Source organism: Cyprinodon variegatus, unplaced genomic scaffold, assembly GCF_000732505.1.
Source record: "Cyprinodon variegatus isolate N-32 unplaced genomic scaffold, C_variegatus-1.0 Scaffold159, whole genome shotgun sequence".
Lineage (NCBI taxonomy): Eukaryota > Metazoa > Chordata > Actinopteri > Cyprinodontiformes > Cyprinodontidae > Cyprinodon > Cyprinodon variegatus.
In genome coordinates, this window is record NW_015150612.1 from 53,782 (window position 1) to 68,929 (window position 15,148).

The 15,148-nt window shown below is 38.6% G+C and overlaps 1 protein-coding gene across 1 annotated transcript in view; it reads right to left on the bottom strand.

Annotated features, from left to right (window-relative positions):
* The window catches only part of LOC107086723 (mitogen-activated protein kinase 13-like), a 28,456-nt gene extending 13,512 nt beyond the window's left edge, over positions 1-14,944 (bottom strand). Inside the window, exons 1-6 of the mRNA XM_015377848.1 lie at positions 14,713-14,944; positions 10,719-10,848; positions 10,529-10,587; positions 7,835-7,940; positions 7,683-7,712; positions 2,585-2,632 (exon numbers count right to left, since the gene is read on the bottom strand). Of these exons, the coding sequence (XP_015233334.1) occupies positions 2,585-2,632; positions 7,683-7,712; positions 7,835-7,940; positions 10,529-10,587; positions 10,719-10,848; positions 14,713-14,825 (486 nt within the window). The 5' untranslated portion in view covers positions 14,826-14,944. The remainder of the gene's footprint in view (positions 1-2,584; positions 2,633-7,682; positions 7,713-7,834; positions 7,941-10,528; positions 10,588-10,718; positions 10,849-14,712) is intronic.
* Positions 14,945-15,148: the final 204 nt, after the last annotated feature.

The following is a 15,148-nucleotide window of genomic DNA, read 5'->3' on the forward strand; positions in this document are numbered from 1 at the left end:
ATATATATATAAAAAAAACTGAACCTCCCTCCAAAATTTCAAAGTGGCCTGCATCTACTGTATATCCAGCCCTGTTTACTCTGATACACCTAAATTAAATCTAGTCACCTTCAGAAGTTTAGTCTCAGCTGTTTTCTATAGATCTCAGAGGTTTCTTGAAAACAGTAATCATCCTTAAAAAGTGAAAGTCAGTGAGTCAACTGCATAATAAAGACGGGAACACAGCAGACAGGACTGAGAGAAACACATTTGAAGGTTAAAGCAAGATAAGGACATAAAGTAAGGCTGACAGCTTTTAGCCTCCCACATCTGAAACTGAAACTTCATCTGAAACCGAGAACAGTTTACCACATCTGCAAAACCTACAGTTAGGCCAGCAGTTATTCCTATGCTTGGTGGGTTTAAGTTTACAGTAATCTCTTAGCAACATGTTTCTTCTGACTGGAAGGAATAATAAGGTTTAGAAGTGGTCCAGCCAGAGTCCTCACTAAGATCTGGGGAGATTTTTTTTTTTGTTGTTCGTAAAATTCTGCCTTTATTTCTAGCAAAAACAAACTTCTTGGTTTGAAATATTTAAAATATAACATTTACAGAGCAATGAAATAAATATGGTGTCTTCCTAAGCTAACTGGTTGGTCAAGTAGCCCCTAATTAATCCTAACGCAACTAAAGGCTGGTTTATAATCAGAAACCAGGTTATCTGTGTGTCAAGGTTAATGCAGGTATAGCCTCGCCCCTTCCCCAGACACTCTGCTACACCTCTCCTAAATTGTTGGTGGCTGCAGACAGTGCCGCAGACATGAGGCCTCTGATTGGTCAAATCTACATCCGCTCTACACTATGCTGATTTCCTGTTTGGTACCCTACCAGCTTGTTTTGTTTGTATAACCGCCATTGTGGAAAATGATTCGTAAAGTTGGACCAGCTAGAAGAGCTGGGACCCTTTTTTCCACCTGGATCCCCGCTCTTTTTCACCCTCATGTCCCTCCGTTGTCGCACAAACTTGCCCCCACTTCCACACCGCCTTGGCCGTATCTAGACCCACAGCTAGTTCCTGATTGTGCCTCTTGTGTTGTGGCGTGGAATAACATAGCGCAGACCACGCTTCAAAATTGAGAATAAATCAAAAATATCTGCGACAAACCCACTGCGACACACTGCTGCGGCAGTATAACCAGCCCTTTAGGAAGCCGACAGTAACTTAAAAAAGAAAGGCTGCAGTGATTGTCAGCTAAGGTGGATAATCCGTTGACCTACGTACTCCAAAAAATTCTGGCCCACATCCCTAACACTCTACCCAACAACGATACATGGTGTTGGCAGCATCATGCTTTGGGGAGACTTTTCTTCAGCATAGACAAGCAAACTGCTTAGACATTATGGGTGGATGGAATTCCAACACAGGTTAAAAAAGTTAAAAAACAAAGGACAGATGGAGCTAAATAAAAAGCTAGAAAGCTGCTAGAGGAAGACTGAAAACTGGAGCAGAGGTTTTATTTCCAGCAAGAGAGCAGATACCAAGCGTACAACGAGAGCTTCAGAACAGTCAAAGTCCAGGACTGAATCCAACAAGAACTCTGGCAACATTTTAAAGCCGAGGTTAAAAGTCCCCATCTGTTCGAATTAGGTGAGCTTCAAAACAAATCCAGGATATGCAAAGCAGCTAGAGAGTAGAGACGGCACACAGGACTGCAGCCAAATGCAGTTTTCTCTTAATGTTTGATATCAAACACCAGAACTACTGAACAAATACAACAACATTACATTTCTCTAGGGCTGCAAGGGGGAATATTTAGTAAATCATACAGTCAGTCAAATATGTTTCTAATAAATCAATTAATAAACTGATAGAAATTTTTGCTTTACATGTGATTCTTCACCTAATTCGAACCAGGTGAAAATAAAGCTTTGCCATACAATTTCTTAAAAGGAGTTTTTTCCAAATGAAATGATTCATTTTCTATGCATTTATATGTATTTTAGTAAATGGAATCAAACCTTTTCAGTTCTACAGACTCAAAAGCGTTTTACACTGCATTTAGCCATTCACATATTAATGGTGGCAAGCTATATTGTAGCCACAGATGCCATGGGGCACACTGACACAGGCACCACCAGACCCTCTGACCACTATCAGTGGATTATGTTTTGCCCAACGACCGAGGCAGAGGGAGTTGGGGTTCGCACAAGCGATCATTCGGCTGCAGGATGAACTAGTGCACCCTACGCCACTGTCCCCTCACAGGTCTACAGTTTTGCTTTAATATCTACCGAGTTGTTTTTTCTTTTAGCAAACGGCATATTTAAAGTCTGTATGCTCCAATAAACAATTAATCAATTACTAAACGAGTTGAAAATTATTCCAATAATTCATTAATCAAGATTAATCTGATGAATTGTTTCAGCCCTACATTTCAAATAGTCTTATTTTAGGGCACTGGATTCATAAGGGGGTCAAAACCCATGTGTGTTATCTTTTCCCTTCATAATTTTAAACTATCTTGCATTGAGCTGACACATAAAATCCCAAAAAGGTATGTAAATATCTAAAAGTTATTATAAGTGTTTGTTTTAATGCTTGTACCTTCAGTTCGCAGTCTTGATTAACGGCCAGGTTTCCAGGCTTTAGATCCTGCAAATGGAAGTGAAGTGATGGTTAAATGGTGCATATAGTAACAACAACAAATTACAGTGACTGGACTCCGCCCTCAGAAAAAGCAGATTTATTGCCTTGGTTCCTGTGGTCTGACATGGCTTAGCCGCTCGGCTAAACACTTTAGTAACGTTTTCCTTCTTCCACACAATCCTCATCTTGTGATTCAACTTCAAGCCTACTGTAACCAATAAGAATTTTAATACTAAGGCATATATAATGTGATCAGCTGTCACTGAACGTTCCCTATGTCCAAACAGCTTTGGGAACCACCTGACTGTTAACAGGGACACTGGAAAAAATCTAAATAAGTGCATTTGTTCTTGAATTGCGATGGTAAAAGAGACATTTTAACAATGCAACAAGACAGTTTGCATTTAAAAGAAGAAAACACATTTGCATTGTCTTATTTCAAGTGCATTTTATCTAAATATCTTATTTTAAGAGTAAAAATACTAATTCCATTGGCAGATCATCTTATTTACCTAGTCAAATTAAGGGTAAATACACCTAATTTAAAAATGTTTTACTTATTTCTAGATCGTTTTTTCCAGTGGAGGGAACAGTTTATACACTTTAAAAACAAAGGAACTAAACAAATCCTCACAGCCCACTAGGCAAAGAGTAAAGACAGCTAATAGGATCTATTTGGCATCAAACAGGCCAAATGATCATGGAAGAGAGTGAAGATCGATGTGGTTTTCTATGATGCACAAGCTGCTTATTTCATCCCACTGCTGGAAGAACCTTTATATGGACTCCAACGTCCAGATGAAAATCTTATGCAGCGTCTTCAAGTCTTTCATTCTATTAACACCAAAGAAATATCAATTGCCTTATGTGAAAAAGAAGCTGACCAAGGACTTGTACTCACTAACCTGACGATGGAAAACACACCAGCTTGCCCATAAATATAACGCTTTAAAAAACATGGCATGTCAGTGAGGACAGTGAGGCCGCAGCTGATTAGCTTTAGTTAACTGATGCAGATTTTAAAGCATTTCCAGTCTAGTTTGTCTAATCTAATATTTCCAAAAAACACTACAGTGTGATGGTAGTTAGAGTTAAGGTTGCAAAGGGTTCAGCCTCACTGATTTTAAGTTGACTCTGAGGACAGATCTAGATCTAGATCTAGTCATTTTTTCTTAAAATAAGTGCATTTGTTCTTGGATTGAGGAGGTAAAAGAGACATTTTGCAAATGGAACAAAACAACTTTACACTGAGAATAAGAAAACACAATTGCATTGTCTTATTTCAAGTTCATATTATCTAATTATCTTATTTTAACAGTAAAAATACTAATTCCATTGACAAACTATATAATTTATCTACTCAAATTAAGGTTAAATACACTTAATTTAAGACATTTTTTTTACTTATTTCTTATTCTTATTACTTATCTAGATCGTTTTTTTCAGTGTGCTGTGGATGTTGAAGCTGAATAACACGTTTTATGCAAAATATTTGTCAGAACTTAAAAAAGAAGGAACCTCACTTTAGGTGCAACTATTCCATTGCTGGATTAGTGTTAAGAGAGTGTTGGCCTAGTGGGTTAGAGCAGTGGGCTTGTTCTCTAAGAAGGTTGTAAGTACCTGGTTCGATCCCCACAGCCTGCATTCTGTATCACTGAACATAGACCCTGCCACACAATGGCAGCCCACTGCTTCCCAATGGGATGCAGAGAGTGTGGGACGTTTATATTTAACACTGGCAATCACACAGCAGCACATCAACGGATTAAAGTATTTGGTATTTTTATGCTTAACAGTCCTTAAGGTTTGTAGAAGATCAGGTGAAAATATAACCGTGAGGATCAAAACTATGAAGAACTGTGTGGCGTTTCAACCCTGCCATAATTATCCTGAGTATAAATGATAACCCACCGAATGAAAACCAGAGGGGGAGGGTTAACTTTAGATGTGCATCATATTACTTATTTTTTTTTAGATCTGTTTGCTCCCTCTGTATTATTTATTTTTTCTTTTTTTTTTAACGCTCTTTTTTTTCAGAGTTTTGATCTATTTATGTCTGCTATAGAATGATTCCATTGAAGGTCTAACACCCCAGGTGTCTAAGAAAGAATAGTTTATAAGGACGTCCTTAAATTCTTTGTCTGAACACATTTCAGTTAACCTTTCAGGTCTATTGAAATGTGGAGACTTCAGCATGGACCTGGTAGACAGACAGAGACAGCAGATGAGCTTGAGACATGAAGAATCACACAGACTGCCATTTCGCTACTAAATAGACTCATTGCTTATTCTGATTGGGAGAGAGATTTATGCTTTTAACTAATTTTTGACCATGTTTAGAGTGTGCCATGTTGGGAACATCACATGAGCCTACTTTTTATGTTAAGGTCAGAACATTCAGGGGGTCAAAGTAAGAAATAAGTTAAATCTCCAATCTCCTTATTTTTTCTCAGATATTTAATTTGAAACCATAAGGACAAGTTCCCCGCATCTACAGGCAAATTTAAGGTTCTTGTGTTTTAATGTCTCCCAATAACGCGATTATGTCTACAAACTCTGGTTAACCTAATTATTTATTTGATCAACAACAAGATGTTTGTGAAACCCTTCAAATTTTTGCGTGTAACTCTAAGAACATTATTTTCTTGTATGAATCGTCAGCTGTAGATGTAACACGTACTATACCATGCATCAGCCTTATTCGTTCTAAGTCATCCCATTGGATGGTAGATATATAAAATAAAATAAAAAATCTGTCCTGATAGAGGTAGATATAAATTAAATGTCAGATAAACCTTTAAAGCTTAGGGTTTTACTTACTGCTGGTTGGTACTGGAGGTAAAAGGAAAACCACATGTAAGTTATTATTACTGGAGCTAATGTGTGGTGCAGTTTCTCTCATGCTGACTGTAGCAGGGGCTCTAGAGTATTGGGGAAGCAGGCTGATAAACCAGGCTTGCTATTACCTGGATAATACAAATCCTGGCGCTTTTAGTGGAAGTCTGTAGTCATATATTAAATGATAAAATCTATGCAAAGTTGAAATCGAGCCACATAATCAGACAGATCTTATCAGAATATGATCCGTAATATTAGCCTGATAAACCAGAATAAATGTGAGATTAAATGTGTAATTTAATCTGGCCCCGGTGAATGAGACATCAGAAGATTGTTGATGAGAACAACCTGTTGTCTTTCAACCCACGTCTGTGCCTATTGGCCAACGTTCTGACCAATGAGAGCAATTGTAGGCACGACAGAAAGCTGGTGGGGGAGTGTAAAAACAAATGAGCGTAGAGCCTCTTCCTGCTCATGTTTCAACGAAAACCCCCAAGTCTAATCCTTCCTAAACTGATTCCAAAGCTGAGTTTAACCAGAACTGTTCGATTGTTGTTGCCATCTTCCTTGTTGTGCTTTCTGCAACGTCGCGCAGCTTTGTGGTCAAGCCCTGAAAACTAGTGTTGCACCGATACCGATACCAGTATTGGACGGGGCCCCAATACTGCCCTAAAATCGTGGTATCGGTATCGGCGAGTACCAACAAATAAGGCACTGATACCATTTTGAGAGCCATAAGTTTATTCAACTATTGTCACCCATTCCTGGTAGGCAATAAAAAGCTCTACTGGTTTCACTTTGTATTAGATTTTTTCATGCTTCACAAAGGTAGGCAGCAGCATGACAAAGCCATGATGGCAATTATTTTACATTATTATGGTATCGGTATCGGCCGATACTGCACAGCCAGGTATCGGGTATCGGTATCGGGGCCAAAAAATGGCATCAGCGCAACACTACTGAAAACCCCGCCCACTTTGCATCCAGAAATTCAAAACACATCTCTGTGTTGTGATTGGCCCGCCAGTTCTAGGGCCTGGGGCATTGATCGAGGCTAGACCATTGGCAGGCAAAAATGACTTTGGCCTTTGGCGGGTGGGGCTAATTTACTAGGCTACCGTAACATCACATCAGTAGCAGGCTTGTCAATTAAATTGCATAGATATCGTACCATTAAAGACAAACGTCACAATATCATCCAAACAAATAGATATAATAGTGTATTTAAATTCAAAAACACATATATAACATTATGAAAGCTGTAGTTACAGGCACATATGGGAAAGCTGGATAAATACTCCTTACATAAATTCAGTATGTTAAAGCAATAAAATAACCCAACATGAAAAGCTTTTTGAGAATCCAGCCTTTCATTTGAGAGCCTTTATCCCGATATAAACGCTTATTAATTTCTGAAAAACCTCATCAGCATCTCAGTAATTATCCTTGTGATTCCCACATGACAAATGTAACCAAATCTGGCTGATGAGTGTTTCTAGCAGCTTTTAATTAGTAATTAAGAGTTTCCCTGGAGAATAAATGCGTATAAATACTGGAGCCCAACAGAAATCTGCTGCTCCTAAACTTAATAGAATCTACAGTTTGAGAAATGAAACTTTTTAAACAGCTGGAACTAGAACAACCAAGGCTGGATGAGGAACTACATTTCATTTACCTTTGAAAACTGAAGCAAAAAAATAAACAATAAAGCCTAGTATGATTCACTGGGAAACAGAATAATCCAAATGTTTTTCCCAATATTTAGACCTCTTAAACCCAAACAGTTTTCTAAAAAATAAATCAACAGTCTTACTCTGATGAGAAGCCTTTATTCTGCACGGTTAGTGGTTTCTCCACTAAGCCTATACATCCCTCTCTGATCCTCAGAGCTTTGAGTGCACTATAGTGTTTTTAGTGCTACTCACAGAGGGAGGGTGTAATGAACAGGGAACACTGAAGTAGTAAAGAAAATATATAACTGAAGGATTTGGGAGTAACTCGCATAAGTGTACTTTGCCTTCTTCACACGCAGAAAGAACAGGCCCTAGGTGTGGCCAAACAGCCCAAGACATGCATTCAAACATCAGACGACCCGACTCATCCTACCAGTTGGGACACATTTCAAATGACTCATCAATATTCATTTCCAAACTAAATAACGGTGTAGAAAGAGGCATATTATACCTGGAAAACCCTAGAAGTAGTATTGACCGCTTACCCTGTGGATGATTCCCGCCTTGTGAATGTACTACAGAGGGAGAAGAGGAGCAAACTGTTAATATTCTTATTGTTCATCTAACATTTTATGCATTTTATACCTTTTTTTTTAATTCTCCAAGATCAATAAAGTTTAAGATATTTTGTTCTCACCCTGAGTCCACAGAGCATCTGGTAAACGAGGAACTGGACTTTGTCTTCAGAGAGATGACCCCTCACCTTTGACAGGTCGGTGTACATGTAAGGCATCACCAGATAGCTGAGAAACAGATGCAGAGAGGTCAGATGTTTTAGTTTTTCTCTTTCCATCAGAAGTTTTGGAGTTTTTACATCTGAGCAGGTCTCAATAGATGTGTCCGAATACTGAGGAAACCAGTCCTGATGAGCTGCTGCAGCTCAGATTTCAGCCTCTATTCAGTAAACTTAATAAAAAAGAGAAAGATCCCCCTTTTAAGTCATATAAAAATATTTCATTTTATTACTGATTCATGCTACTCAATGGTTACCACTCAAACCTTTTTCTATCATATCATGTTACAGTAAAAAACTGCTGAATCATCACTTTGTAGAACCAAATTTCACAGTAGTTTCAGGTGCAAGTTTTAAGGAGAATCTCTCTACCTGCTTGCATATTATTCTTAGTGGTAAAATAGCTCAAGATCTGCAGAATAGACAGAGAAGATCTATGGGAATCTGTGGTCTAGTTTCAGGTTCTAAAACTAGGGATTAGATCAACCACATAAAAGAAATTGATCTAAATCATTCTGTGGTTGTTGTTGAACCTGCAATGTGTAAATCTGCTCCAGCATTAATGCTGTGTTCACACTAAAGGAGCTTTACACAGTGAAGAAGCATCTGCTGCTTTATCTTTGACACCTGTCCTCATTAGGGCCAGCAAGGCGTGTCGTAATATCAGGGTTTATACAGGAATGAGAAACTCTAATTTAATGCTCTTTTAATACTCTTAGAAATAATTTTAATGCCATCAACAAGTAACCATGACTCTTATGTGTATATATATATATATATATATACTAAAAACACAGCAAAATCCTTCATCGTCTTTACCGTCGACAGGCTGCAGTCATGTTCCGAATTCCGCATCTTCCAGCCACTTTTACTGAAATATGCATTTTCCCACTCTGTAGCTTTTTCTCCGCCTCGAGCTTCTTTACCGAACATATGGCTTTACGATCAATCGTGATATATCTGATGAAATTGTTTTTATAAAAGTTGTTTTTTTTTTTTTAAATAAAGCATTTTAATCACATTTAATAAATTTTAATACCAATTAAGGGCTTAATTAAAAAAAAATAAATAACTTAATGACTTTTAATGATTTTTGATGACCCACAGAAACCCTATAAAGGGTCTGAGGCGTGTTGGGAGGAGCTACCCTCTTCTCTTGCAGGTCTCTTGTACATAGCAGATGAAACTGAGAGAGTGGCTTAGATTTATTTTCTTAATAAAGATAGGGAACACTATCATCGGGATCTTTAGTAGCATGTCTGGAGTCACCAGATACTTTTGAAGTGTTTAGCTAGTGGAGAGTATCACCACTAGACCAAGAGACCACCCCCGCCAGCATGAGGACCAGTTGGGCATCGGTGCCGGCATATCCAACCAACCAGCTCCACAGCAACCAATCGCTGATTGGTTGCTGTGGAGCTTCGAGCAACAAAAACATAAATCTAACCCTTTTGAGTTTTATGTTTTCGTTTTGTTTAAATCCTATGGTTTATTGTGCATAATCTAAAGAAGGAAACAACTAAAATGCAGATAAACATGGTTTAATCAAATATTTTGCCAGACTGCCCTGAGCATGTCCCATGATGACGTCAGAGAAGCAGTTTAAGGGAGAAAATGTAAAAATTGTCTCACAGAAGTCATAAATCATTTTTTTAAAGATGTGTTTTAGCATTCTTTGGTGAGTTGAGGATAGAAATAAGTAGTTTTAGTACCATAATTACATCATTTATTGACACCCGGATGTATATTTGTTCGCGCATGCGTAGGACGGATCGGGTAGTGACAACCTCTCCAGTTCTGCAACAGCTTTATGCATGGGGTGGGAGACATTATCCAACAAAGTTGTTCATTTAGTTATGATCCTTTCCACTGCTCCAACAGACAGCTACATAGAAGATGGATGATGCCACAACAGAGTAATAAAAGGTCTTTAGGAGCGCCCCCCACACTCCAAAAGAACTCAATTTTACACCTGAGGTTAACTGAATAGTCATAGTCAAAATGATTTGCATAATAAACGAAAAACTTGGATCATGACTTGACTGTAGACCATTTTTGGCTGAGAAGTTTGGAAACCTGTGCTGTAAAATACCGAACCTTCAACTGGGGTTTTCTTAATGCTTACTTCCAGCCACTCTTCCATGAAGGCCAAATTCTTGTAAAGCTGCTATTAGTCATGTTAATTATTAATGCGACAATTCACTTTGAGACATATAAGGTGCAGCAAAGTGATATTTAAAATGAAGTAAGGCTTTTAGAGCGTAGCAACACACTTTCCGCTGCATGAGCATGCCTTTCTTGAAAAGCAAAACCCAAAGTGCATTTTACAAGCTTTTGTAGACTTATCAACTGTTACAGATACATGCTACAACAAGTCCCTAAACCGATTCAGTACAGTCTGTTGCAAAGGAAGAGATAAGGATTTTTCCCAACATAAAAAGGTCCATCATTGCTTTTTTTTTTATTAAAAAACACAGAGCTGTCAGGTCCCCAGATCATATGACTGCATCTGTTCCCAGAGCCTCGGGTGTTTACTAAACCCACAGATCCTCATAAGTTACCAATGCTTGTCAAGACGGCAAAAAAACAACAACTCACAAGTCTTGGAAATCGTCCAAGCTGGAGGCAGGTGTAAACACATCCTGGAGTCCTATCACCTGCATGGAATGAGAGAGACGGATTCATTTACAGAAACCTTCATTACCTCAACAAAGAAAAAAGAAAAAAAGTGCCAATTCAGAGCCGTAAACACATCTGCAGTCTGTTGCAGGGTTCTCCATCTCCTCACATTCTCATGCTTCATGTGTTTGAGCAGCCGGAGCTCCCTGTAAGCCCTCTTAGCGAAGATATCCGACTGAAAGGGCCTGTGGAGCTTCTTGATGGCCACTTTCTCTTTAGTCTTGTCGTTTACTGCCGAGCTGAGGGGGAAGATGAAACACAGAGAAACACATCATTAGCTGAGTGCTAGGTCTGCATAGGTTTTGCTATCAAAAAACCCCCTCTGTGAAGTCAGAACAGTGGGGGAAATGAAAAAATGAGTAGCCCTGAGGTTTTGTTTTGATAGAGATTTGAATCTAACTACAGAGAATGAGTGGTGGTCTGCTGTTTTTTCTTTATTTTTTTATGCTCAGCGTTAAAATGTTTGGCAACTTTTGATGTGCATGCTTGCTGTGATCTGCAGGGCACCAATATGTGGGAGGAGAGGCTTATTAGACTATTTTGGAGCCCAATCCACCAACACACATACAAATCACTGCTGTGTGGTCCTGTTTACAGCCCCAATGTAGGATTTTTACAGTCACTCCTGCAGCAGCTACTGTATGTCTTCATACGTCTGCAGCGGGGGATGTTCATTTTGAAGCTTTTATCATTTCTATGATCTATCTGCTTCTTTTTTCTTTCCTTGCTGAGGTTTTATAAAAGATGTTCTGTTTGGGGAAATTACAGGTAAAGATGAATGAGTTCATGACATGTTTTTTTAAAGTTCAGTCTTTTTTAACTCCTACACTGTTTAACAGCCTGATGAGCCCGGCTCCTCAGCTTACACAGAAGGATCACTCTGTAAACACAAGTTATTAGGCTGTAATTTGACACACGGCTGGCCAGAACTGCAATATATGCATTTTATGAGGGAGTTTATTTGCATTTAGAAGAATAAAAAGCGATAAAACCTCACATAATTATTGTTTTTTTTTTTTGTTTTTTTTGTGTTGATCTCTCTGAAACTATTCTGTATAAATATGACATATAGAATTTGGCCATTTCACTTACTTGTACGTTAGGAAACAAGTGAAAAAGGAAGTATTTCTCATCTATAGGCTTTAGTGGGGAAAACAATTTAACTTATTTTTTCCATCTCAGTTATCCAATAGAAACGTGTGAAGAGTTGCATACAATTTTTGCTTTTTTAAAAACCCTTTTAAATTATAGCACTTACATCTTTGAAACAAAAAAAGTAATAGCTGAAAAAGATTAATCTGATTATTCACTTAATTACTTGGTAACTAATTTAGTATTTAATTATTCCTTGACTGCAGTAGACTATAGCACGCCATTTGCTGGAAGAACATATTTTTAAATGTATACATACCGTATATATTTCTGTCCAGAATAATAATTAATAATAATAATTGAACTTATTGATTTCACATTTGAGAAATGTACCTCTGCATTTAACCCCTTCCCTTGGGGAGCAGTGGGCTGCAATCCTGGGGTGCCTGGGGGGCAGTGTGGTGGTTAAGGGTCTTTGCTCAGAGACCCAGAGTGGCAGTCTGTGGGAGTGGGTTTCGAACTCACAACATCAGGATTCCAAGCTCTATGCCCCAACCACTGGGTTAGGCGTTTTTCAGCAATAAATTTAGCTTTATATACAAGTTTTAGTCACTTAATATTCATTAAAAATGTACAATATATATTTTTATGCTCAAACAGTCATTTATAGATGTATTTTAATGTATTGAAAGCATCTCTGCTTAAAAAGAAAAAAAGGAAATGCTAGATCATTAAAATAATTGACAGCTGCAGCCACAAAAAACATATCAGCTTCCTCCATTCTGCACATCATCACCAGGATTTAGTGGGAAAAGAAGATAGATGTTGGAGATCGGCCTGTTTTTCAGTGTAGTCCTGTTTCTCTGACTGTGACTGACTGGATGTGCTCTCTTCATCCTCCGACATGGGAGCTGGCTAACAGTTGCCTTTTATATCTCTGCTTCTTTTTGTATCTCTGCTTCTGTCTCCTTGAAACCCAGTCGGCCTCGGCAGATGGCCGCTCACACTGAGCCTGGTTCTGCTGGAGGTTTCTTCCTGTTAAAAGGGAGTTTTTCCTCTCCACTGTTGCTACAAGCATGCTTAGTGTGAGGGATTGAATTCAAGTCAATGAGTCAATGCAATCATCTGATTTTCCTTAGATAGAATACTTTGAATCAATGTGACTGTATGATCTGGTGAACTGTAAAGTGCCTTGAGATGACATGTGTTGTGAATTGGCGCTATAGAAATAAACTGAATTGAATTGAATTGAAGGTTGGTTGCAGCCCTAGATGGATGTACATCTGGAAACATCCTGTCCTAAATTAATACTTGTGACACTCTAGAAAAGTCAGAATAGTGATAAAGTGCATCATCAAAACTTAAAAACTGCGACTAAATTTAGGACAGGGTTTACAGGAATGAGTAACTATAATTTAATGCATTTTACTGCGCTTTTAATGCTCTTAGAAATAATTTTAATGCCATCAACAAGCACCCACTACTCTCATATATACACGGCAAAATCCTTCAACTTCTTTACCATCGACAGGCTGCAGCCAGGTCCCGAATTCCTCGTTTTCCAGCCACTTTTGTTTAAATTAGCATTTTCCCCCATTCTCTAGCTTTTTTTCTGCCTCGAGCTTCTTTCCTGACATACGGCTTTAGGATCTACCGGAAGCAGTTCCGCGCAAATATATTGCAATATATCTGACAAAATAGTTTTTATAACTTTGTTTTTTTTAAATAAATAATTTTAAATGCTACAATAATCACATTTAATGAATTTTAATTATGATTAATTTCAATTCAGTTTAATTATATAGCGCCAAATTCACAACACATGTAATCTCAAGACACTCTACAGTTCACCAGATCATACAGTTAAATTGATACAAAGTTTTCTATCTAAGGAAAACCACTTGATTGCACCGACTCGAATACAATCCCTCACACCAAGCATGCTTGTAGCGACAGTGGAGAGGAAAAACTCCCTTTTAACAGGAAGCAACCTCCAGCAGGACCAGGCTCAGTGTGAGCGGCCATCTGCCAAGGCTGACTGGGGTTCAAGGAGACATAAGCGGAGATAAAAAAGCAGCTGTAAAAGGCGACCCCATCCAGGAAACACACAGCCAGGCAGATGAGCCCCGAGCCAGCTCCCATGTCAGAGGATGAAGAGAGCACATCCAGCCAGTCACAGTCAGAGAAACAGGACCACATGATTCAGGCCTTAATTTAAAAAAAATAATAATTGAATGACTTTTGTTATTTTTTAATGACCCGTGAAAACCCTGTAGCAATAAACTTTATAAAGTTTATCAACTTCCTAACCAAAATCTCAGCGATAGGAATAACTGTTGCTTGTGGGTCCTAACAAAAAGCAGCCATGCTTTAAATTAGTTTTAATTATTTAATAAAAATAAGATTATACATAAATAATAAAAAGTCTTAGTATTTTTAAATCAAGGTTACTCTACTCTATACACTCAATTACTTATGCCTAAGCATGTAAGTCACATCTATTAGAATATAAATGTGTATTTTGTGCAGAAAATCAACACATGGACCTAAAAGTCAGTGTAAATGAGTGATGCTTATTGGATCTGTTGCTTCAGGTATATAAGTTTCTACACACTTTTTAATGAGGGTGACTTAATGGTTGAATAATGCAGCAACATGAGACAACATGCACAATCTGATACCTGCAGGTTAATGCAAGAAGAAGGAGGCCATCTTTAAAACAGCTATCATCCATGCCTCCTTCACCACAGTACATTATAGGACACATTTAGGCCTGACAGGTATGAGATCAAACAGTATAGATTTTAATAGGAAGTGGTAAAAGCTGCTAAGTTGCCTCCATCAGACATGTTGGTGTTCCACAGGATATCACCCCAGGCCCACCGCAGCCTGCATGCAGCTGCTGTAGGTGTCGATCAAAACTGAACATGGTGTATAGAAAGAGCCCACCACAGCAAACAAACCCGTAAATACACAAACACACACCCACGGACGTCCAAGAAGTCACTCACCACACCACACCGTACGCCCCGGTCCCTATCTGCTTCAGCCGCGTGTATTTCTCCGGGACTTCCCACACCGTGCTGTTGATTTCCTCACGGGAGAAACGGCCCTGGTCCTCCATGATGGAGAGGAGCAGGAAAAGAAAGAGGGAAAACTTCTACTCTCTGCCTCCTGTTTCTGTTACGCCTGTCAGTTGCTCAGAGAGGAGAGCAACAACATCAGGCAAGCGCGAGACGAGGCTACCTGCTTCCGGTTTGGGCTTTCAAAATAAAAGTCGCCTCATAGGTGTTTAGGTTCTGGCTGCTGCCCATCACTTTCTGCTCACCAGCAAGGTGAAACAAGAGACATCTGTCCTTTCATTCACAGAACTTACAAAAATGTTTTTTTTCTTGTTCTGTCTATATTCTTGCTGGCAACATTTTTTGACTATGTGGATTCAAATAT